At 48.3% G+C, this 25,344-nt stretch overlaps 1 protein-coding gene across 1 annotated transcript in view; it reads left to right on the forward strand.

Annotated features, from left to right (window-relative positions):
* Window positions 1-25,344, forward strand: part of LOC144162276 (uncharacterized) — a 200,202-nt gene that overhangs the window by 17,198 nt on the left and 157,660 nt on the right. The window contains 49 exon segments of the mRNA XM_077692757.1: window positions 2,203-2,303; window positions 2,305-2,329; window positions 2,443-2,512; window positions 2,597-2,826; window positions 3,185-3,210; window positions 3,212-3,329; window positions 3,433-3,600; window positions 4,126-4,218; window positions 4,341-4,484; window positions 5,064-5,339; window positions 5,550-5,693; window positions 5,816-5,916; window positions 5,991-6,118; window positions 6,537-6,709; window positions 6,833-6,963; window positions 7,035-7,164; window positions 7,268-7,411; window positions 8,734-8,988; window positions 9,105-9,248; window positions 10,183-10,437; window positions 10,505-10,648; window positions 10,760-10,832; window positions 10,944-11,269; window positions 11,365-11,619; window positions 11,685-11,828; window positions 11,905-12,162; window positions 12,245-12,388; window positions 12,454-12,711; window positions 12,810-12,953; window positions 13,019-13,270; window positions 13,382-13,525; window positions 13,946-14,133; window positions 14,200-14,266; window positions 14,347-14,529; window positions 14,658-14,879; window positions 15,044-15,187; window positions 15,497-15,751; window positions 16,054-16,197; window positions 16,741-16,998; window positions 17,122-17,265; window positions 17,353-17,601; window positions 19,219-19,362; window positions 19,475-19,572; window positions 19,690-19,864; window positions 22,163-22,306; window positions 22,478-22,744; window positions 23,454-23,659; window positions 23,862-23,958; window positions 24,963-25,106. Coding sequence (XP_077548883.1) covers window positions 2,203-2,303; window positions 2,305-2,329; window positions 2,443-2,512; window positions 2,597-2,826; window positions 3,185-3,210; window positions 3,212-3,329; window positions 3,433-3,600; window positions 4,126-4,218; window positions 4,341-4,484; window positions 5,064-5,339; window positions 5,550-5,693; window positions 5,816-5,916; window positions 5,991-6,118; window positions 6,537-6,709; window positions 6,833-6,963; window positions 7,035-7,164; window positions 7,268-7,411; window positions 8,734-8,988; window positions 9,105-9,248; window positions 10,183-10,437; window positions 10,505-10,648; window positions 10,760-10,832; window positions 10,944-11,269; window positions 11,365-11,619; window positions 11,685-11,828; window positions 11,905-12,162; window positions 12,245-12,388; window positions 12,454-12,711; window positions 12,810-12,953; window positions 13,019-13,270; window positions 13,382-13,525; window positions 13,946-14,133; window positions 14,200-14,266; window positions 14,347-14,529; window positions 14,658-14,879; window positions 15,044-15,187; window positions 15,497-15,751; window positions 16,054-16,197; window positions 16,741-16,998; window positions 17,122-17,265; window positions 17,353-17,601; window positions 19,219-19,362; window positions 19,475-19,572; window positions 19,690-19,864; window positions 22,163-22,306; window positions 22,478-22,744; window positions 23,454-23,659; window positions 23,862-23,958; window positions 24,963-25,106 — 8,127 coding nt within the window.

Consider the following 25,344-nt stretch of genomic DNA (forward strand, 5'->3'; position numbering starts at 1 on the left):
TTTATTCCGAGATAAAATGTCTCGTGCAATACTGGAAGCATTTGCTATGATGTCAAGGCATGAAGAAGAGTGTGTGCGCGCCCCTACTATCATGGTCACCCAGCGTGAGATTCAACTTTTAGAACAATCTTTTTGATTACAGCACGTGAACCGGCTATATAGTTCGCTATCTTCACATTTAGCCCTTGCAACTCCCGTTTCCCCTTTTCAGAATTTGTTGTCTAATTCTTTTTGCATAACATACGTTTTCGTCTCGTTTAGAATGAAATCAGCTGTGAGTGCGTAGTCCTCCCGTCGAAGTGTACATTTTTTGTGTCCAAACCCAGTGGAACCCCTTCAAGAGATAGCGTCTTTCATAGAGAAAAGGAGCGAGAAAACAAGGACGGAATCAAAACAAATCGGGAATTTTGTGGAATTAATTTGTAATTAGTGCTCTTGGGACAGCGTAAACTATGCGTATAGCGAAATAAGTACATTGCTAACGTAGTCAGCTTGCGTATCTGTAAGCTCAACTTCTGTTAAATTCTTGTTGTTTTTTTCTTCGAGTATGGCGACAAGAAGTTTTAAACGGTAAAAAAACTTTACCTCTCCTCTCAAAGTAAATATAAGAACCTTTCACTTTATTTTTCCTCCAGCGAGGAGCCAAGGCAGCCGGACTCGTCGAGTTTCGTGATGACTGAGACGTCTCGAACGCTGAAGCCCGGCTTCATCAAGGTGCCCCAGGACCAGGAGGTGACCGAGGGCAAGATGGTGCGCTTCGACCTGCGCGTGTCGGGGGCGGCCCTTCCCGGACATCTCGTGGCTGCGCAACGGGCAGCCCGTCAACGACGACGCCACGCACAAGCTGCTGGTCAACGAAGGCGGCGTACACGCGCTCATGATCACGGCCGCATCTCGCGAAGACGCCGGCACGTGGACGTGCATTGCCAACAACAAGAGCGGCGAGTGCCGCTTCGAGGTGCACCTCGTGGTCATCGAGAAGGAGCAGGTGGTGGCTCCCAAGTTCGTGGAGCGCTTCCAGTCCCTGAACGTGCACGAGGGCGAGTCCGTGACGCTGCACTGCCGTGCTGTGGCCACGCCGGCCCCGCGCATCACCTGGCAGAAGGACGGCCGCCAGATACACTCGCAGCCACCCAACCTCATCATCGGTAAGCTCGTCGAGACGGCTCTCTGTTACCAGTGGAACTGTTTGAGCTCAAGTGCGTTCCGTGCCTGGCGTCACTCCAACCTCGGCGCAGCAAAGTGGAGGGGAGGCGCAAGTGGGAGATTGACTGTACCTAGTGGTGACGTAACCTGTGATGTGCAGGTGTTCTCCTAGTTGAGAGACACGGCGTGCGCTCGCCCGATTTTCATTGCGAAGCAGTATACCTCTACCAACGAAGAAATTTTCGTGTCCGCGTCAGCAGGAAACCCCAGGCTAAATGTAATAAATTACTGGCACCGCCACGAATCGAAGCTGGACCCGCATAGAAAAACTGAGCGAGAGCGCGTCGTTTCACCGACTAAGTTACGCCCACACAAAGACACAGGGAGACAGACAGTGTACTCACCGAGCGCAGCGCGGGTCTACCACCTGCGCTCATTCAAGCCCTCGAGTGAAGTGCAAACCGCATAATGTATGGTAATGGAGTTCACGTGGTTTGGATAACGGCGAACGGAACAGCGTCTGAGGGGGGGGGGGGGGGGGGGGAGCGCTCCTTCGCGGCGACGCATGAAACAAGACTGACCATGGGAGGGGGGGGGGGGCAGTGAGAAAGATGCCGCCCTCTTACTCACCCTTCGCCAGACGCGCTTCTCCTTTTTCTTTCCGCCATCGCTGCTGTGTTCGGTCACTCGTTTACGCGACACCGCCCCCGGAAAACTCAGGGTAGCGGCTGCCAGAGTCTCTGGTTTCACTCTTTGTAGAGCCGCGCATGTGAATTCTAGTGACGTCGCATGGGTAATCGTTGTGGGTGTTGTTTACATCTTCGCAGTTCACAGCATAGATTGGAGCCATTACTTTTTTCAGTGTCCGTATCTACCGATAAAATAAGGCGACCTAAGTCAACTTCAGTCTAGTGAAGACGATCAGCTTCGCTGTTTCCTCAGTCTTCGTGTCTCAATTGCGAAAGTGGCCGAATAGTTCCTCCCCCCTCCCCTCCCCCCCCCCCCCCCCACTCAATGTACTTTACGTAAACAACCATTCTCCTTCTGTTCCGACAGAAACGCAAGATGGAAGTTCGGCGCTTTACTTGAACCGCGCGTCTGTGTCCGACTCGGCGTGGTACCAGTGCACTGCTCAAAACCAAGCAGGTTCGACGGCTTACGAGGGCACGACTGCACGTGATAGGTGAGACGTCGAGCTTGAATCTTTTTCGGTGGAGTGAGGGGGTTCAGGTCAACAGAAACAGACCTGCACAGACCTGCCCATTTCTAATGACGCGACACTTTCTCCCACCACAGCTGAACCTAAGAAACATACCGAGCCATGGGCGCTGCACCTGCCCAAGCCGACGAAAGTTATCTCACCAGAGTGAGTACAGCAACAACGCCAGAGTGCACCTGCATGCCATGCCGTTTCCCGACGCAAACACTCCCCGCGTCGATCCCTACGCAGGAAGTCGCCGCCACGCGAAACCATCTGGCTGCGCCACGTGGAGCGCGCCTACCAGCCAGTGCGGGGCCCGGACGACGAACGGGCGCCCCAGAAGCCGGCCTTCACGACGCACCTCCAGGACCTGATCTTGCACGAGGGCGAACGCGGCCACCTGGACGCCAGGCTGATCCCCATCGGAGACGAGACCATGACCATCGAGTGGTTCTGCAATGGGCGGCCCATTGAAGCGAGTAAGTGCGAAAAAAAGCCTTGTAAAGGCCCTGTTCGCTCCTTCATATTCACATTTCGTGATCGGAGGAAATTTCATTAAGAAGGGATTGCTTTGATCACACACAAACGCAAAAAAATACTTAGTCGTAGATTTGGGTAGTAACTTAATCAACTAAGGCTTTTATGACAGTTTTCTTCTACAATTTATGATTAGCTTGGGCCAAAATCGACCATCCGCTGCCGCGGCACCGACAGTGTACATAGGGAAAATTTCATAAATTCAGAGTAAGGTCTAAACAAAAAGTGGAACAACATTCCATACTTCGCTGCTTGCTCCTGTAGACGGTGGAACTGAAAATGCTTTCTGCCAATTTATAGGCTCTCGTGTGATGACAACGTACCGTGTTTGGCTACGTGGCGCTGACGCTGCTGCACGTCTACCCGGAGGACTCTGGCGTCTACGTATGCCGTGCAGCCAACGAAGCCGGAGAGGCCACAACCACAGCAACGCTGCGATGCACGGGTGAGCGCGCTTGAACGTACACCTGAATGACTTTGCAAATACTTGCAGAGGCAAGGCGTCTGCTAACCAGGACTATGGTTCCCGCTATTTTTTCATGATGCAGCTCGGCCCGCAATCGAACGCAGACCGATCCAGGAAGACAGTGTCAGAGCCATTCGGGAACTGGAGGACGCCGAGAAATACTCACGCCAAATTTCCATCGACGAGACTGCGAGCCTTACGAAACCCGTCTTCATTCGACCGCTGAGCAACAAGGACAACCTCCTCGAAGGTAAGGCGCACCTTTACAGACCGCTGCCAATAGGCAACCTGTGCTGCTGTAAAATGTAGAGTAGCTTCTGTGCCACCCTCATTAACAGCTGTTAACAGGAGTTTACGTGTTATGTGAGTTACTGATAAGTGTTTTTAGCTTTCCTTGGCTACTATGTAGCTACCGGACTGATGAGCATTCGAAATCTTGAGTAAGAACGCATGTATTCAGGTCACTGTAACCTACGGGGCCACGTAGACCGCAATGAACAGCCCGTTTTGTCTCGTGGCTACAGACATCAGAAGATCTTCGATAAGGCTGACGCGTTCACGTTTAAGCTGTCTTGAAACCTTACGCAAGGAAATTATCAGCAGGGCTATAAAGCTTCGCATATACGCACGCCACGTTTATGAACAATTTGGACTTGTATGTAAGTTTGGTAGTGCCTCTGCAGGACATTATATCTATATAATGCTCTGATGGTCAGAATTTGTGGATATGCTGCTCCATCTGTTCGCCTAACTCGCGCGATTATTGCAACGACAGGAGGCAACTGCCACTTCGAGGCCCAGCTGACTCCTGTAAACGACTCCACCATGAAAGTGGAGTGGTTCCTCAATGGCCAGCCGCTGACCACAGGTACTTATCTTAATAAGAATACAGTGACCCTCCAACTCGTGCATGTGGATGTGGCGTTCAAATCAGGGGAAATCTGACTAATTCCTGCTTCCTTTTTTTATTTTTTCGCTCTGTTTCTCTAGGTTCGCGTATCAACAGCACTTTCAGCTTTGGCTACGTCGCCCTGAACATCATGTCACTCCGGTGTGAGGATTCCGGCGTGTACATGTGCAGGGCCACTAACGCCAAGGGAGAGGCTGTGTCTACCGCTACCCTCAGGGTCAAAGGTGAGTCTCCATTTCGGTTCTCGCAAGGACGTTCATGTGAGAATCAAGATAGCCTGACTTGCACCACGCGTATCATTTCAAATCTAATTGTAAGCCACTCTCCGTAACATTATAACCGCAACATTGGAGCCACGTTATTTACTTCCGAGCAAATTCTGTAGCTTGAATTATACTAACGAGTGCACGGGTGACGTCGCTCCTTAATCAAATAAACGTGTGAAGCTGTATGAAACGTGTGAAGCTGTGTGAAGCTGTATGAAACGTGTGTGAAATAAAGGGGTGAAGCTGTACGATTCAGTTTCAATAACATTCTCCAAACTCTTTAAGTTTGGTGGCTAGCGGTATAGTGTAGCTAAATGGTTATTTCTTTACATTTCTCGCGCTACCACAATAGCAAAGTATACCCGTGACCTTTACTCCTTTCCGCCAGTTTAGCTGCAACCATGGCCTCTTACCACAGCCCGACTTGGCAATACGGGTTGCGTTCCTTGTTTTTGCAGCTCTATTTTGAGTGACGCTTACCGCAACGCTGATGTTAACGCGATTCGGCTTTCTTTTTTTTTTTTTTTTGTGGTGCAGCGCAAGGCCTCGTCACAGGAGACCTGGGCATTCCGGAGCAGGAGGCTTATATAAGAAAAACACAGGAGCTCGAGGCGTACCAGATGAGTATGCACGCTCCGAAGGAAATCATCTTCGAACCGGTTTCAACTGAGAAGCCCAACTTCAAGACGGGGCTGAGAGATCAGCTGAATGTCAAAGAGAACAGCACTGTGCACTTCGAAGCTCGCCTAGAGCCTTCTGGGGACTCGTCGATGCGCGTCGAATGGTTCAAGGACGGACGTCCGCTTGAAGCCAGTGAGTACACTTTTCAACCAAGAAAGTCATAACGCGCAATGACGCCACAGACCACACAGGTTAACCGTTACTACGTTCAGCTATATTTTTCACTGCGGCAAGTAGCGTTAGTTAGCTTTTAAGTAAACGAAAACGAAACAGCGTAAATAATGTTACGCTTTGCCGGAGCTTCCCTTTAACAAGTCACCTCGTTCTCTCTCTGTCCACTAGGCTCACGAACCACGACTTTCTTCAACTTCGGTTACGTTTCCCTCACGATTCGCGGAGTTGATTCCCGGGATACTGGCGTTTACACCTGCCAAGCGACAAATACGATCGGCTCGGCCACTACGCAGGCACGCCTCGTCTGCGTCTGTGAGTAGCAAGAACAACAACAAAAAAAAGCTCTCTGCAGCCAACTGGACGTTTTGCAGCATCACTCAAAACGTTTCTTTCAACCATTAAGCGAATTCATTTTTTTTCCGCCCATGTTTCAGCTCAAGCGTCCATCGTAAAAGAGACACAACATCCCGGTGGTCTCCAAAAGATCCAGCATCTGGAAGATTCCGCTCACTACCAGCGGTCCGAATTAGAAGAGGTAAACTGCGGAAAATGGCCACTGAAAGAATATCAACTAACGTGTCGTTGTTTTCTTTTCCTGTTCCGAACTAGGTGTCCATAACGGAGAAGCCCAAATTCACACAGCCGCTTCAAGGACCCACATCAGTGAAGGAGGGACAGAGCGTTCACTTCGAAACACGCCTGGAACCCATGGGTGACGCCGACATGAAGGTCGAGTGGTAAGTCGCCTCAGCGACATAAGGAGCAAAAGAGCACGGTCGCCCTTTTGGAAGGGCTAAAGCACCTTTAACTTCCATAGTCCCCACAGCCAGGATGTTATGCCCGCAATTGTAATCGAGGAGTAGGCGATCAGAAATAGAGACAGTGCATAACAAAACGCACGAGTGGAGAGGATACTTGTCGTCCGCACATTCGTTTCACGAGGCTGCGTACGAGAGATACATTTTCTCCGCTTACACCAGTGTTGCTTACAAACCGCTGCGGAGAGGGGGGGGGGGGGGGGGGGGACGCTTCCTGCTAATGTCCTCCATGGGATGACCTACATACACTATGATTCGACATTGATTGGGCCCAACAAATACTACTGCATTAGTATTGTAAGAGGTGCTCCCAGGAACGCCTTCTATATTCTAACAGGTTCCACAATGGACGCCCACTGGCTACTGGCCACCGCTTCAAGACTTACTTCGACTTTGGATACGTCGCTTTGGACATTTTGTATACATTCCCCGAAGACACCGGCACCTTTGAAGTCCGCGCCACCAACAAACTGGGAGTGGATGTGCTGAAGAAGGAGATAACCATCCAAGGTACTTAAGCTAACAGCTATCAGCTGTGGAGATGGTGTTTAATTCCCGCTATTTTGTTGTGGCACTTCGCTTACGAGAACCTAATTTTAATGGAGCCTTTTCGCATCTGCTTGCCTTTTCCAGCGAAAGCTGCGGTTGACACGAGCACTATTCACGAAGTAGGGCTTGACAAAATTGAGTACCTTGAAGGTTCTGGCGTAGACCATAGCGGCTACCACATTGAGGAAGTCACCCGAACTAAGCCGTACTTTAAAGTGAGTAAAATCGCAGCCGTTCCTTCTGAGTGGAACTTCTGAACCATGACACCTCACTTTGTGCTGCACAGATTCCCCTGAAAGATCCCAAGGGACCTTTGAAAGAAGGTGACAATGTTGTAATGGAATGCGCCATCGAGCCTGTTCAGGACCCGACTATGAAAGTGGAATGGTTCTTCAATGGCCGCCCGCTGCCGACAGGTGGACACTATTTCTATTAATTACTCTAAGATTTAAGCCCCTAAAGCGCTAACAAGACGAAAAAATCGACGACATTCGTGTGTGTGCGCGCTTTTGTTTTCAGGCCATCGGTTCATTACCAAGTACGACTTCGGCCGAGCATTTCTTCAGATCCTGCACTTAGTTCCAGAGGATACCGGACAGTACACCATTCGAGCGACGAATCATCTTGGATCTGCGCACTCAACCTCATGCATCAAAGTGACCGGTAAATTGGCAGATTACATTTTTCAGCGTTCCACAACATGATTTACTAGGAGTGAGATTAATAGATAAAGAACGCAGATAACCGCATGCTAAGCATTCACGTATATACCTCTTATTGAGATGAGCCGCCTGAATGGATTTAATCCTTACGCCTGATGCTTACGCCTACAGCCCGCACCCTGAATCCTTACGCCTACAGCCTTATGACGGGCTCAGGATTTTACATAAAACACAAATTCTCAACCGTCAACATGTGGGCTCCATAATTAATAAAAAAAACGCTACGGGGGCAATGGCGTCGATAAGAATATTTTCTCGTGACACATTAGAGAGTTTTAGCTAACCGTGTTCGACGGTCCGCTCCGGTATCGGCGGCACACTCAGCGCAAGCGGAGCCAATGCCGTTCGCGGCCAAGCGCGCCACGCATGCGCAATGACGCTCCCGCTTGCTGTCAGAGCGGAGCGGACCGTAAAAACGGTCAGCTAAAACTCGCTACTTTTGCGCCAACAGTGAAATTCGGCAGAAACACCAAAACCAAGTTAGTAGGCAACTGCGAGGCATTAGGGATGCACGCTTCTAGGGGCGCGCCGGTAGGCCTGAGACCAAATGCACCCATTTAGAAAATGCCACGCCACGCATAAAGTAACTGCATAATAATTTATTTTAGGAGCAGTTATGTGGTAAAGTTTGCGTAACGGCTCCTTCTGTGTAACTGACACCAGGCGGAACTCCACTGCTCCAGGACATCCCGCGGAATAACGCAAGCCTTGTCAGGTATACCAGAAGGTATCTCTTTGCGAATAATTCGCAAGAGGAGTTGCCCACGTGTGACGGCCCATTATTCCAAGTATTTTGTTTTCACACAAAGACGCGCGCACAAGGGAGATATCTGAAGCCTTCTTTATCAAAAAGAATGGTGATGACTGCATTAGTTCCCCCTCGGTGTGCTTGCTGGATTGTGAAGTTGATTACCTTGATCGCGCATGAGCGTCAACTTTCAGTGTGTGCAAGAGTGTTGTGCGCATGGCCGATGTCACGGGGTGTTAGTACGCAGGCTTCTTTATATGTTCTTCCATTTTCTAATAAAAACTTCAGTTGTTAGTAAGCGCTCGTGTTGTGTCCTCCCTTTGTCCTGTCAGTTTGCGCTGCTCCCTCAGAATGAATGTATACCAACTGGCCCAGTTCTCGACCTTGTTGCCCATTATTCCGTCTCGTTTAGATCGCCTTTTCCTTTTTTTTTCTTGATCCGTCCTTTTTAGTACACAGTATAGGGCGAGAGCATAACGCTGGCGCTTTTTTGCTCCTACTTTGTTTTTTTTTAGGGAAGTCTGGCGTGATCACGGAGTCCCAGTATCCTGAGGGCTGGGAAAAGATCCAGCACTTGGAGGACCACTCGCGATACACTCGCCAAGAGCACCAGGAGAGCATCATCACCCAGAAGCCCACGTTTACCCGACCGCTGCACAATGTGGAGACCGTAGAGGGCGCTAACGTCCACCTCGAGTGCCGACTGCAACCCGTCGGTGATCCCACCATGCGGGTCGAGTGGTACCGGAACAGCGTGCCCATCAAAGTCGGTGCGTCCGCTTAGCTGATGCTGCCGTAAATTACAGTAACTGAGTTGACTGCCGTGTTGACAGCAGGCGCTTCTGCTACTTTAAACTTGACCTCTCGTCCCCTACTGTCTCCTCAGGACATCGGTTCAGGCCTGCCCACGAGTTCGACTACGTCGCCCTGGACATCCTCAGCTTCTACCCGGAGGATTCAGGCATCTACACGTGCAAGGCTACTAGCTCTCTTGGGGAAAACGTGACGTCTTGCAATGTCAACTGCTTCGGTGAGCACCTGAACTAACCGTTGTGACCCATAAACTAAGTATGCAGGATAGGGGTTATGACTTGAAAGTTGTTCCTTTGAAGGGCCGTCTTGCTAGGTTTGTTTCGAGTGAGTTATTTGAAACGGATAGGTTCATGACGTTGTCAGATGAGAAATAAACAATGGCAAATGTCAAACACTGCTGTTTATGTTACCCTTCTTGTTAGCATGCCACAGCACGCCATGTATGCCTTTGTGTTTTCTTGATAAGCCAAAGTTTGGCAACTTCGATCTCAATTTACACTATTGTGATTTGTCGGAATTTAGCGTTGGTGTAATTAAATAAAGGATGTCGTCATATTGTTGAAGGAGAATTTATGACGACGATGTAAAGGTCTAGTGCAGCAAAGCGAGGTGCTTTACGTATTCAGTGAATATCGCTGTTTGAAGGCTCGGCATAAATGCAAAGTTACACAGATTTTACAATCACGACTACTGAACTCGAGCAAAATGAGGTGCTTACAATCCGCGCAGTTTTGCTCTTGCTGTTTACGTTTCGAGCTACATCGTGAAACTAGTGCCGTAGAGGGAAGACGTCCGGGTGAGTATCGCGGAAATGAGAATGCCGAAAACATGCAGTGCGTAGTTTCAACCCCCGTTAATAACACTTAATTCTACTTTCGCGATAGAATTCTGGACTCCTTCCAAACCAGCACTGGAGACCTTAGAAGTACAATATACCTAAGCGAAATTAAAAATAATAGAAATATTCGTCCCCATTGGGGATATGCTTTGTTTAAAAATGTACTGAATTTAGAGGCTAGTATCTTCCTCAGATACCAGGGATTTTAGACACTGGGAAAGAATCTAGGACTAACTTATATTAACTTGAACTGTTCCTGGTGAAACCTTTCTGCCATAAACTTAAATTCTTGCTTTGTCTTTTTTTATTTCAGCCAAATCACAACTCATTCTGGAGTCCCAGCATCCCGAGGGTCTTCAGAAGATACAGCAGCTGGAAGATCAGTCTCGCTATCGACGAGAGATTATCGAAGAAACGGCAATGAAAACCAAGCCAAGCTTCACATCTAACATGACGGCGCTTAGCCTCCGTGAAGGACAGAACGCCCACTTGGAATGCCGCCTTGAACCAGTGAATGACGCCGACCTTCGTGTGGAATGGTTCCGTAACGGCGTTTCTCTTCCAATTGGTGAGGTTTTTTACGCAAGCTGATTACAGCTATCGTGACTAAGCTAATCTTTTTGGTCAATCTTCAGGTCACCGCTACCGGCCTTTCCACGACTTTGGCTATGTTGCGTTGAACATCCTGTCCCTTGTGCCGGAGGACTCTGGGACATACACCGTGCGCGCCACGAATTCCTTGGGAAAGGCCGAGCTGTCTACGACAGTCCTTGTCGAAGGTTTGTTCTCCTCTTGGCGGGAATACGTGAATAAAGGTGTCGTGTATCATTCTAAAGAACTTTGCCGAAATGAACACACTTATTTATGTCACATGTTCTTATTTTCCGCAGGAAAATCGTCTATTGACACCGACACTCAGCATCCCGAAGGATTGCAGAAGATCCAGGCCCTAGAAGGCCACCAGTACGTATGCAGTACAGCATTCTATTTCTTTCCTCATCTAAGCGACAGTGGTACCTTCAGGCGTATTTCGAAGGTTCGAAGCTTACGCTGTATTCTCATGTGTTTTCGCAGGTATGAACGGGACACTGGAGACCTCGACCAATCAGTTACGACAGCTCCAGTGTTCACGTCGGCTCCAAAGTCCATCGTAGTTCAAGAGGGCCAGAAGGCACATCTCGAGTGCCGCCTGATCCCAGTTGGCGATCCTAAGCTTAAAGTGGAGTGGTTCAGGAACGGACAGCCGGTGCCGGCCGGGTCCCGCTTCGTCGAGATGTGCAACTTCGGCTTTGTGTCCCTGGACATCCTTAGCACGTACGCTGAAGACTCAGGCACTTACACCTGCAAGGCCAAGAATCAGCTGGGAGAGGCTGTTGTCTCTGCTCAACTCAAGTGTCACGGTAAATGCCTAGTGGGACATTATTACATTCTTGCCGGAAGTATCGGATATTATATTGAATTTCTAAAATTATCGACATCTCTTTCTTTTCGGCAGCTGAAAAGTCGCTAATACTGGACACTCAAAACCAGGAAGCCTATGAAAAGATTCAACAACTTGAGGATTATGGGCGACAGGTAAGGCCTGCCCAAGTGGAAGAACTCACCACGCAAGCACCTGTGTTCACTCAAGCGATGAAGAACCTGAGCCTAAACGAAAACCAAAGTGCTCACTTTGAGTGTAAGCTCATTCCAGTGGGCGACCCCAATCTTCGGGTGGAATGGTTCCACAACGGCCTTCCCCTGCAGAAAGGTATCGCTTTTATTTCCCCAGCAAATGCGTGAATTGTGATTTGTAATCATACAACTTTATTTCAGCCAACCGAGTCAACACTATTCATGACTTCGGATTCGTTGCCCTTGACTTGAGCTACGTTAAAGCGATAGATTCGGGCACTTACACTTGCAAGGCAACCAACTCCCTGGGATCTGCCGTCTGTTCAGCGACGCTCAACGTCCAAGGTCATTATTCCGTTATTAAATAGTAGAGCAAGAACCTTACAAAATGCGTCAACGTTCCCTTGGTTTTCTTGCACAGACTCCAAGTCCTTGGTGTTCGACACCCAACACCCTGAAGGACTTCAGAAGATCCAGCAGCTGGAGGAACTGGGTCGTTACAAAGAAGAAGTAACGCATGAAGCGCCGTGCCCCGGCCCACCGATGTTTGTCACGCAACTGCAGGGTCCGAGCCATCTCACCGAAGGCCAAAGTGCCCATCTGGAATGCCGCATCGCTCCTTACCCAGACTCCACTATGAAAATTCAGTGGTTTCACAATGGCGTCGAGCTGCAGTCCGGTATGTGTTCTCTGCTTTAGGACGTTTAGGTCTTTCCTAATAAGTGTGGTCAGCTGATAGAAAACTCAATTATGTCCAACAGGTCACCGTTTCCGCACGATGTATGACTTTGGATTCTGCGCCTTGGATATACTGTCCGCAAATGCTGAACACTCCGGCGAGTACGTAGTCCAGGCCACAAATGAACGGGGCACCGCGAGGTCCACCGCGCATATTAAAGTTGACGGTAAGTTGCGGTACGCAGTGATCAAATGCCGGCACCTGTGTGACCACTTCTCTGTTTTCTTGCAGCCAAGGGAGGCGTGATAATCGAAAGCCAACAGCCAGATGCTCTTCCAAAGATCAGGCAACTCGAGGAATCGTGCGGCTACATCAGGCCTGTACAAGAGGAACTGGTTATCAAGGACAAGCCTAACTTTGTCCGGGGGCTTTACAACTTGGAAACCCTTCACGAAGGCCAGAGCGCCCATCTCGAGGCTACCTTGACGCCAATCAACGATCCAAACATGAAAATCCAGTGGTTCCACAATGGCGTCGAAATTCCCCTCGGTAAATACCGGAATAACTGTAATCACGCGAACTGCCTTAAGGTTTGAAAGGGCAACTTTTTGACCTGGAATATTTTGTTGTTGTTTTTCTTCAAACAGGCCATAGGTTCAAAACAGTGTCTGACTTTGGTTATGTGGCTCTCAACATCCTGTACGCCTATCCTGAGGATTCTGGCACATACATGTGCAAGGCTACGAACAAGCTCGGTGAAGCCGTTACTACATGCTCCATCAACGTCTTAGGTGAGTTTTTCTTGATAAGCCGTTTTCAGGGGACGATTGCATGATACACAATTATTTTCGAACAGGCAAGTCCGCCATTGTGACCGACACCTTCCACGAGAAAGGCCTGGAAAAAATACGCCAGCTCGAGGACTACCAGCGCCCCGAGAAGCCCGAGCAAGTTGTGCAACTCCAGAGACCCGTATTCACGGTGCCTCTCAACTCGCTCGACGGCCTCGTCGAAGGACAGAACGCTCACATGGAGTGCAGACTCGAGCCTATCAACGACCCCGATCTAAAGGTTCAGTGGTTCTTCAATGGAGTCGAGATCACTCCAGGCAAGTGATAACGTGCAATGATGCTGCGAGCCGGCACGCTGTATCTTTTTCATCCTAACGGCGTCGTCATCTTTATGAACGGGATTACTTTATTCGTTTTTTTGCCTGCAGGACATCGGTTTAGGACGACGCACGACTTCGGCTACGTGGCCCTCGACATATTGTACGTCTACGGTGAAGACACCGGAACTTACATGTGCAAGGCAACGAACTCCCTCGGGGAAGCTGTTACAACCTGCAATCTGCGAGCGACGCGTAAGTGACAAAAAAAAAAAAAAAAAAAAAAACGATTTAGTACCCCCCACTTCACGGAAAGCTCAGACTCTCTTAATTCAAGAGGATAATTTTTCAAGCTTGCGAGAGCTTTATTGAGGGATATGTATGTGAATGATCACAATGTTGTAAACCTTTATAAAATTTAGATATCTATTATCCTGCTACTCTTACAATTGCAGGCACCACAGCTGGAAACACAACTGTTACCTAACATTACATTTTCGCACATTGAATGTATTTTCTGCATGCCCCGAACCGTCGCGATGCTATTTTCGTGAAGTTACTGACCTCAATTCTTTAAAAAAAAGCAACATGTCCTTAGAAGAAGCGACATGTTATTGAGACATCATTCGCAGGAATGCCGTATTGACATATATGCATGTCTATTTTTTCTTGCAGCCAAGCAAAAGATCTACTATGATACCCACCACCCCGAAGGTCTTGAGAAAATCCGCGAGCTCGAAGCGCAAGTCAAGTACCAATCGGCCGAAATTCAGGAAAAACCTATTTCGAAGCCCGTTTTCATCACTGAGCTGAGGGGAACGCAGGAGATTCCCGAGGGTGAAAGTGCCCATCTGGAGTGCCGCGTGAGTTTGCTTTGAACGCGATCACGTACTCTCAGAAACTTATGCCCGCATGTTGCTGTATTCTAGGTGGAACCGGCCCACGACCCCAAGCTGAAGATTGACATTCTTCACAATGGAAAACCGCTCACGGCTGGTAAGAAATACTCCACTTGTGAAGTGAACGGTGTTTGCGAGAACCGTGTCTTGTTACAAACATTGCGTTACGTTTTTCAGCGACCCGAGTTCACATCACAAGCGATTTCGGTTACATAGCGATTGACTTGACCAGCGCGATTCCGGAAGATTCCGGCACATACACAGTTCGTGCTACCAATGACCTGGGTACCGCCGAGACGACGGCCACGCTCCGGGTCCTGCCCAAGTCTAGCATCATCTCCGACACTCATCACCCCGAAGGTGAGCGCTGTACTACAGCGCATATGGGCGCAGCCTCTGGACACCCCTCTTCTATCTAGTGACCGTGCACCAGCATTGGAATACGTGGTCTAAATCGTCGCCGCTATGCTTTTTTTTCCTTGCTGCAGGACTTGCCAAGATCAGGGAGATGGAGGACGAGTCCCGCTTCAAGCGCGAGGTCATCCAGGAACCCGTGATCTTCCAGAGGCCCGTGTTCACGGTTCCCCTGCAGAACCTGGAGAACCTCGTTGAAGATCAAAGGAACGTTCACCTCGAATGCAGGCTGATTCCCGTGGGAGACCCTACTCTCAAGGTCGAGTGGTTCTTCAACGATACACCTTTGATGGAAGGTTGGTACTCATCTACATTGCATACAATTTCGCACATGTCCTGCATTTGAATAAGTTTCATGCTCACGCTCAAATGCTATTCAGGCTCCACTAACGTCGTTCTGAGTAGGCTGGTTTTTGTTATACTGTTTGTTGCTACACACCTGTTGAATTTCTCCTTCCAGGCACGAGGTTCCACCCAGTTCATGACTTCGGCTACGTCGCCCTTGACATGGACTACGTGCGCCCGGAAGACACTGGTGTCTACACTTGCAAGGCCACTAACTCCTTGGGCCAGGCAGTGACTACGTGCATGCTCAAAATTAAGCGTGAGTTCATTGGGCGCTTTCGGAATATTCTAACACAAAGAAATCTCGTTCAGCGAAACCTTCGTCTAACACAAAGAAATCTCGTTCAGCGAAACCTTCGAATTTGTTAGATCTGTTTAGATTATTGGTAGAGCTATTCAACAATATTGCTATTTTTCTAATAGTTGCAATTCCAGGCTGTCGACTAAGCGGCCGTTCCACTCAAACGATTTTCGTTTTTTGAGAGCCTACATGCTTTATTTCTTCACTTCGACACTAATTACTTTCAAAGAGGGGGGCATCTGATTTGCTGGCTTTCCTTTTTCACAGCCAAAGCCTCCATTCTTCTGGACACCCTCCAACCTCAAGGCTACGAAAAGATTCGCGAGATGGAAGACATGAAGGGTCGGAAGCCCGAAGAAAAGCCCGAAACCGTGTATGAGAAGCCCGTCTTCACCAGCCCCTTGGTGGGTCCTGGAGAGATCAATGAGGGACAACCCGCACGTCTTGAATGCCGCTGCGTACCTGTCGGAGACCCCGACCTCAAGTTCCACTGGTATGTCAACGGCGTCGAGCTTCCTCAAGGTACGTATTCATTTGTTCTACGCTATTTGGCGCGAAAAATGGCGAGAAATAAGAGTATCTGATGTTACTCCATGTAGCGTTGAAAACTATGCAAGTATAAAAATGTAGAGGAAAGTAACTCAATACGGCAGTGAGTTGGTATGTATTCTCGTGTTTAAGTGTGGTATAGTAAGGCGAAGTGCAAGAATTCCAAAAAGATAATGTTGTGTTCGACTGCTAAGCGCAAATTTTGTCTTGTAAGCCGAACGTTTATTGCGGAAAGCGCATTCGTAATGACCGAGCACCACACTTTCTCGCCTCAGCTTCTAGGCTTATCCCGAACAATGACTTTGGGTTTGTGACCCTGGACATCGTATCCGGCATCTCGGAGGACTCAGGAATCTACATGTGCAAGGCCGTCAATAAGGCTGGCGAAGCCGTGACTTCAACGCCACTCCGAGTGAAAGGTGGGTCTTCTTCGTACATTTCGCGCCGCATTACAAATGTGGGAAGCCGGTTTAGCGCGTGCAATTGCTGGAGTATTTAATGATAATATCCCATTGAAACCACCGTAGTATGCATGCCATTTGTCCGCCTCAAATGACTGAACTGAGCTCAACCCTCACGATTTTTAGGTAGCAAGCTTTATCAATTGTGATACCCAGTATGCCGGACGAAGTTACCGCGTGCGGTGTTCGTCGGACAACCCGTCAATGACCGAGTTTCGGAATGCCAAAATTACGGCTGCGCACGATTGTTGTGGTGTTATTATAAGGAAAACACGTAGCACCCGCTTGTGAACATTTTTTGTTCGCATCTTGCTTAGAATATTTGTCGAGTGTCCTTCCGACTCGCGAAATTGGCCATCGACTGTGCATGACTCCCGCTGTCATACCCTTCAGTTATTTTCCAGATGTCTTATGTTGGAGGGAGGCGGATCTGCATTTTTAAATATTATCGCGAGCAATCTGCCACCAATTCACAGAAACCCGTACATGGTCCCTATGCAGGCCGTTCTGGAGTGCTCCTCGACTCGCACCACCCCGAGGCGTACAGAAAAACGCAGAAGTTCGAGTACGACTCCAGCCGTATTCCAGAAACCTGGAGCGAAGAGAAGCCCAAAGTGGCCCCCGTGTTCGTGCAACACCTGAACAACATCGACGGAGCTGTCGAGGGCCACTACCTCCGTATCGAGGGCCGCGTTGAGCCCACCAACGACGACAAACTGAAGATCAAGTGGTTCAAGAACGGCAAGCCCCTGGTTATGGGTGAGTGTCAGCGCCGCAGTTCGCCCTCCTGGGCGGCACTAGTTCTACGCGAAGCAGCACGAAGCAACGCCTGTCTTAACTGTCCTCGAGTCACACTGATCGCGCTCGTTTGTATGTTTCCAGGAACCCGTATCAAGCCCACGGACGACTTCGGTTTGGTTTCATTGGATATTTCCAGTGCTAGGCCAGATGACTCCGGTATTTACACCTGCAAAGCCACCAACGATGTCGGCGAAGCTATCTCGACGTGCACCATCAAGGTGGAAGGCAAGTAGATCAGTGGGCTGCTGTACTTAACCGTTTTTGCTTCAGTCGTGTCCGAGTTTTGACGCACTAAAACGTTTCGCCTCGCAGGACGCGAGAACATCATCCTGGCTTCCCAGCATCCCGACGCGCTGCCCAAGCTTCGCGCCCTGGAAGAGTACGCGCCGCCGGAAAAGTACGTGCCCGAGCCGGACTACGAAGGCCCCGTGTTCATCACGCACCTCAACAACCTGGAGATCCGCGAAGGTGCGGTAGCGCACTTTGAGTGCCGCGTCGAGCCGTCCAAGGACCCAACACTCAAGGTTGAGTTCCTCAAGAACAACAAGCCAGTTCCTGCCGGTGAGGCCGCTAACGCCTGCCTTTGAATGCTGTGACTAGGGCCTAAGAAGAAGCTGTAGTGTCAAGTGGAAAGTTATTAGTCGTGCAATTCACGTCAGAGTGGCTGCTTAGGGAGAACCTTCAGGCTACGGAAAAGATAAGGAAGCATTCCCACATTGGCGCTCCTCGACGAATATGAAGCAAAAGGGCAAATGGCCATGTCTGTGTGGTTGGGCTATTATTAGAGTATCCTTCGTGGCGAGCGTAGGCTGCCCGGTTTAGAAAAAAATGTGAGATTTAGCGCTCTATAGCGCGAGCTGTTAGTGTGTCGATTTCAGATATCGTGTCGTCCACGATCCGCTGAAAAAAAATCCCACTAGGCTAGTACATATACACAGAACGATAAATCTCTCATGCCATTAAACCTCGAAAAATGCTAAGTCTTGTCATTCTCCCGAAAACACACTATTGTTCAAAACATGTACATAATTAAATCGGTACCAGTAATCCCGGCCACTACGTACCTTGGTGTTCATCTGACGTCATCGTTGTCATGGATGTCCCATATCGAATCCATCTGCTCATACGCTTCACGCACACTTGGCTACCTCCGTCGCAACCTTAAAACCGCATCCGCCGATGTTAAAAAACTTGCATATCTAACGTTCGTTCGACCAAGGCAAGAATATGCATAATCAATTTGGAACCCCTCGCAATCATATCTTTCTCACGATTTGGAATCGATACAAAACCGTGCCACCCGTTTTATAACATCACAGTACTCCCACACAGTCAGTGTGACGTCACTCAAACAGTCCATCAACCTCCCCACCCTCGCTACACGCCGCGTTATCGCTCGTTTGTGCCTTTTACACACCTTTTATTTCCCGTCCCAATCACGACATGCTTTATTAACGCCCCCACCAAGAGCTTCTGCCCGTCTTAACCACAGTCACCCAATCTCTAGAATCAAGTGCCGTACATTATCAATGAATAGTTCTTTCTTTCCTCACGCAATAGCAATTTGGAATTCCCTACCCAATGACATAGCTTCATGCCCTAACCGAAAATTATTTCGCAAAAAACTTGAAACGGCGAATCTTTCAACCTTCACGTGATACCCCTGCCGAATCGATTGTGAAAATTCCGTTGTCACGTTTTCTCTTTTTTTTCTCTCTCCCTCTCTCTGTCGAGTAATTATGTTTACAATAGTTTCGCTATTCCTAACTGATGTTGCTTTTTATTGTAGTCTTGTTGTTGTTGTTGTTATTTTCGGTGTATGTATTCTTATACCTTGGCGCAAGCCCCCCCTTATGTAATGCCTTCGGGCCTTTAAGGAGCAAATAAATGAAATGAAATGAAATACCCAGACAAGGAGATTGGCCGAGGGTTTTCGAGGAGGTTATTCAACTAAAGGTATTTCATATGAAAAATATGAATTTATAACAGTAATAATATCGTGTATGATATCTTAAGTGAAGGAGGGATGCTTCTGCAGGATCCAAGCCGTAAAATTTGACAGAGACACAGTGCATTGCGTATGCTATTCGCATACGGTATGTTCCCAACATGGCAGTCACCCACATCGCGTTTCTGAGAAGGGTGGCGTTCGCTAACATTATTCCGTACTACATCCAGGTTCCAAGTACAACTTCAACAACGACTTTGGTTTCGTCACTCTGGATGTCAGCAATGCAAACCCGGAGGACTCGGGTATTTACACGTGCCGGGCCCGCAACGCGAAGGGCGAGGCAGTCACCACGGGTTCCCTCAAAGTCCAAGGTAGGCATTGCTGTTACAGTTATGTCACGCCCACATGTAACTTAACCAATCAGCGTTCGCGAGCATATAAAAATGTCACCGCTTGGTAAACGCGATGTTTGGGTATTTCCAGGAAAAAGCGGAGTCCAGTCCGAGACTCTTCACCCTATGGGCGTACAGGGACTGTCCAAGGTTGAGGAGCTGGAAACAGCGTACCTCAGCAGGTACCAGGTACGTCGTAACCCGTGAACAATTAACTGGTTGTCTAGAGAGACAAAAACTCGCGAAGAAGGTAGGAGCAGTGATAGGGTGACCGCAGACGTTATCTTCGCATGTGGCACGTTACAGGCGCCCGTCGAAGAGGCCGAAAAAGTGTTCCCACGGCCCGTGTTCGTGGTGCCGCTTGAGCCCAACTTCTCCATCCAAGAGGGCAGCCCAGTCTCTCTTGAGTGCAAGGTGGAACCGGCGGCCGACCCCAAACTCAAGGTGGAGTGGTTCCTGAACGGCAAGCCACTTGCGCCGGGTAAGAATCACTGGACTTACCTGTGCTCGCTTGAAAAAAAAAAAAAAACTGTTCATTCTGGTCCTGGAACCAGTTTCGCCACAGTGGCGCTTGCATCGAGAGAAACAAGGTTTTTTTTTGTTGTTGTTGCGTTCTGAGGCGCTCTATGGCTGTACCACCGCCATTGAGCACCATGTTATGATGAAAACTCTTATCTCGCTTTTTGGCAATCTTTGTAGTGTTAATGTTGATTTAGTTGTAGAGGAGCAAGTCCGATAGGTGGCCAACTGAAATGGCGTTCTTTGCTTGGCACTAAGCACTGCAGGTCCTCGCTAACTTCTATCGCACAATGAAAAAAGCGCCACTTTCAAATGTTAATAATAAGGATGGCGCGAGTAAAAGATGTGACGGCCTAATGCAGCACGGGAGTTACAATGTTGTTTGAATGGTGAGGCATCGGAAGTAACTGGGCGAGGGGTGTCGTTGACGTTGGCTGCTAACCCCACACTCCTCATAGTGAACTTCAATAGGCTCTTACATCTTCTCTTCGTTGGGCTATGTCAAGCAGAATTCAATATTAACGTGCGATACATATTTGGACGAGGGATAGGGACAGTGAAAGTACAAAACCAAACTACGGTGCGCAAACTAGCAACTTGTTTATGGAAAGCTGTATCATTATTTATAAGCATGCGATGGTGAGTGTACATTCATAGATTAAACATGATATCTTCGTACGCGTGCGCTCATGTGCCATTGGACTTTTCTTTTTTCATCATTTCTACCTCATTTCCTGTGAAGGCTATAGTGGGCACGCTGATACATGTTTCTGATATGATACGTGAAACATCTGACACGTGAAACAGCTTTCAATAAACGAGTTGCTAGTTTGCGCACCATCGTTTGTTTGGTTGTGTCTTTTCACTGTCCCTGTCCCTCATACAAATATGCATTGAATTCAAGATTATACAAACTAGCCCTCAAACAAGCCTTCGTCAATCAGAAGAATTGAACCGGGCGTTCGGTGCTTCGTGATTCTTTGGTACCAGCGAATTTCTCTAGCTGGTACTAAATACAGACCTCCGTCGGTGGCTCGGGAAGTGCATGACAATCGCAACCATTTTCTTACCTAATGCTTCATTTTGCATAATAAACAAGGCTTCCGGCTTTATTAACGCTTTAGGTTTACGATTAGGAAGGGAACATTAATTAGCATTAAAAAACAAATTGAAAACTCTTCACTGCATCGACGGGCCATCTTGTATGCGGCCGGCTTCACTGTCCGACGAATCTTGTTGCAGTGAAGGCAGCTTTGGCGAATCTGAGTTCGGTTACAGTCGAGCAGTAAAACAAGGCCGGTTGCATGTAACGACCCCTATCTAGACAAAACGGAAGGATAATAGGTATAAAACAATAACAACAACAAGAGAAAAAAAATGCCGTGTTTGTTCGACATAGCTATGTCTCTTCTTGGGAGCTTAGAGTTGGTGAATTTTTATTGCAACAGATAGATGATAACGCCGCGCCCCTAAAGGAAAAGCAGTACTATATACGATATTACTCCCGTGTCGAGGAGGCGCTCTATCGCGCTCACGCGTTGTTTCTGAAAGGGGTAATTCTTTTCAGTTTTAATCGTGATATCGCAGTGTTACAAGTATTCCGGTATACTGCATTACGCTTTTTTTCAGTGAATTAAGCAGGAACGTTAAAAAAAACCCAGAACGTATATCACCGATAATTTTAAAGCGAAGCCTTCAGCCTCTCGCTGATGTGATCTGTAGTCCGCCAAAAATGAACTGCAGGAAAGCCAACTTTTTCTGGCAATGATGATGATCGTGGGTGAAGGGCAGAAAAATCAAAACGCTTTCCGTGGTCGGAATCGAACCTGGCTCGCTCGCGTAACGAAGCCGAAGTCTATCCGATTGCGCCGTTCCGGCACGGCCGAAGAAGTTTGGACTTGGAGATGGGCATGTACGTGAAAAATTACACGGAAAATGCATCCCTCCGTCTGACCACGACGATGGTTGAGCTCTAGGGAAAGCCATGCAACGCCCGTATCAGCACTGTACTAAGAGGACAATCGCAGCGCAGTAAACCATCCCGATAAGAAATACCTTATGTGTATGGTAAGGTGGTCAGATATGGGTCCACTCCCTTCTGAGTTGGTTCGTTTGGTGTCGGACTCGCTTTTGGAAAGCTTCGCGTTCCCCCATCGTTGTCGTTTAGGGAGAGAAGTAGTCGATTTTTACAAAACGCCTCCAAAACGCCTCATTAAAGAAGCCGTAGCGACGGCGTCCTCTGTTGGATTTCTTTTTCCAGGATCCAGGTACACCGTGACCCACGACTTCGGCTTCGTTGTGTTCGCCCTGACCGACTTCTGGGGGCGAGACGCAGGCGTGTACACGTGCCGCGCGAGCAACGATGCCGGCGAAGCCTTTACCACCACCACAATTACATGCCTGAGTAAGTTCTCCATCCGTGTCTGCTGCTCTCACGTGCCTTCTTCAGGCTTACTCCCCAATTTATTTAGTTGACTATTACAGTGCTGTTCGGACTGCTATACTTGTTTCGCGGAAGAAGCAGATCAGTAGGAACGGGTGGCTGACCGCGTTTTCTTCTCTCTCTCTCGTGCAGCCCGCAAGGGCGTGCAGGACGACACCCTGCACCCCGAGGGCCGTAAGGGCCTGGAGTCCATCCAGCAGCTGGAGGAGTCGCTGACGCGCGTGCCCGAAGTGGTGCAGGAAGACGCCGCAGGACAGCCGCCAGTGTTCACGTCGCAGTTCGTCAACCTGAAGGACCTCAACGAGGGAGAGATAGCCCACTTCGAGGCTACGCTCACGCCCGTCGGCGACCAGACCATGCAGGTGGAATGGTTCTTCCGGGGAAAGCCGCTCAAAGCCGGTGAGTGCACGGCATGCAGCCACCAACAACGTTTGCCTCTTTTTTTCTTTTCCAACCGCTTACTATGCGCCACGTAGATGACAGTGTCTCGGGGGCGCTAATAGAAGAACCAGCTTGGTCAACACATGCATAAAGCACCACGTAGCAAATAACAGCTCTAAGATACCACATTTTCACATACACGTTTTTGTTACTCTTATTTCGGCTCGCCCTGCCATGCAAAATGAGGAATAACAAAAATAGGCACAGCGATGGAAAATGGTGTAATACAGGCTTCAAGCAAACAGATAGTGCATATAATCAGAAGGCAACACACATACACGAAAGGAAATGCATTTTTTAGACTTGTTGAGAAGCTTATGCCAAAATTCTTTTTTTTTTTGACAAATTGAAGAACCAAGCTTCATTGATTCTTTGGATTATGAATTCATCCTATGCGTGATCTTAATTAATGCACACTGAGACATTTTGGAATATTAACGCTGTGCGTTTGACCAGTTTAGGTTGGCGATACGTAAGCATGTAAGTGACAAGAATCTTTAAAAACAATTACGACCCTCTGCAGATGATACACTTATTAACGTTTACATCGTCGCAAAGCAGGTTTAGCCGTGATTAAAAGCGGTTGGAACTTTCACTGCACTCATAACTTGTAACCGATAGTACACTGCGAGAGCAAGCACTGTAGCGAAAGTCTTCATCATCGCAGGGCACCGCATCCGGACGGTGCACGCGTTCGGCATGGTGGTGCTCGAGATCTTGGGCACCGTGCTGGAGGACTCCGGCCGCTACACCTGCCGCGCCACCAACAAGTGGGGCAAGGCTGAGGTCACCGTCGACCTCGAGTGCACCGACAAGACCAAGGGGCAACGGCCGCAGTTCACCACGCAACTGCAGAGCCTGACGAACCTCAAGGTACGCTGCTTCGCTTAGTCACCAGGATCCGTGAAAGGAGCTGGCCATAGGTGTACGTATTTTATAAAGGGTTGCTGGCCTAGCGTCCAAAGTGTATGAAGCAGTACAGAACTCTAGAAAATGATGGCGACGCGTTGACACCAAGATTGCGAGAGTGATTTGGATAACACTAATATTTTCGTCTTGTACCTGGTGCCTGCAGGAAGGAAACAGTGTCCACCTGGAATGCCACCTTGTACCTGTTGGCGACCCAGACATGAAGGTCGAGTGGTACAGGAATTCCCAGCCTCTTCGCGACAGTAAGTACACAACTCATAAAACTAAGCCGTGAAATGTTTCCTGAATAAACTTTCTAGGCATGCGCCCCATCATTTAGCACTTTTTTGCGTAAAGGTAGCACAAATCGATTGCATCCGGTAATTGTCTTGAATTACAATTGAAATTCTGCACTTCCAAGTTTATGTCACTTTTTTTTAAAGCGCGTTGTAGGGAAAGGTGCTTTCGGGAGACTTTTATATAAATTTATCTGTGAAATTACTTTTGTTCGTGATAAAATTAACAAAGTCTAATCATCCTAAAGTCACGCCCTTTGTCACTGCGGAGAGTGGCCCAGCTCCATAAAGTTTATGACATAGTTATCAAATATCTGTATATGTGTGAAGTTCTTTGTGGTAAAATAAATGTTCCAGCCGCAGTTTATTTCATCACTTAATACTATGAAACAGCAAATCGCCCACACCTCAGACAATGCTTCAAATAAGAATGTGTGATGTAAGCAAAACTTTATGTTGCCTAAAAGTACCTTCCAGCAATGTTAATGGCCGCTACCGTTAAGTGGACTCTTCACAACTGTTATAATACAGCAGCACCCGAAAATTCGCGGCAGGACAGCTGAAGTAAAGTGTACTATCTATGTGGAAAAAAAAAAAAAAAACTTCTGTACAAATCGGGAACCTCAGACTTCTGCACCGTCGTGATAGCACTTAAACATTCCGATATTAGTGCAGCCAGGGCAGAAAAATTAGCCTGCAGAAATGTTAGTGTGCACAAAACAGATTCAACAACAAGCTCTTTCAGCACGATGTGACTGTTATTTACAATTGCGGTGCTTTTTTTGGCCGTATAGTCATACCCGTCATCTTTTTTGCGTTCTATGTTTTTAACTGAAACCTCTAGAGGGCTAGTTGCATTGCAAACGGTCCCTGCTGAGTGAAATTTCTGCCCCTACTGGGCATGTTTACTCCATTAAATTATATTCCTCGACCTAGAAGACGGGCTAACCAAATCGAGTGTTATTTTAAAGGTTCTCGCATCAAGACACTCAGCGACTTCGGCTACGTGGTGATGGACATCTCGTTCGTGCACGCCGAGGATTCTGGCGACTACGTGTGCGTGGCCACTAACAAGTACGGCTCTGACGCCACCAAGTGCACCCTCCAGTGCGCGGGTGAGTGTTTTACCACGCCGCCTATTCCTAAAGCGAGGAAAGCCAAACTGTGTGTACTGATTAGACGGAGTCTCATGCCATTGCAGACAATTGAAAGTTGCCTTCAAATTATCAGAACTCGAGCACAATTTTTATTAATTGAATTTATCATATAAACCACATATAAAATAATTTAGTTAGAGAAAACTGAAACCGTATGTACGAGATTTAATTATCATGTTCTAGTAAATACGTGACC

This window comes from Haemaphysalis longicornis, unplaced genomic scaffold, assembly GCF_048455015.1.
Source record: "Haemaphysalis longicornis isolate Haplotype H1 unplaced genomic scaffold, Haemaphysalis longicornis Haplotype H1 scaffold_1, whole genome shotgun sequence".
Lineage (NCBI taxonomy): Eukaryota > Metazoa > Arthropoda > Arachnida > Ixodida > Ixodidae > Haemaphysalis > Haemaphysalis longicornis.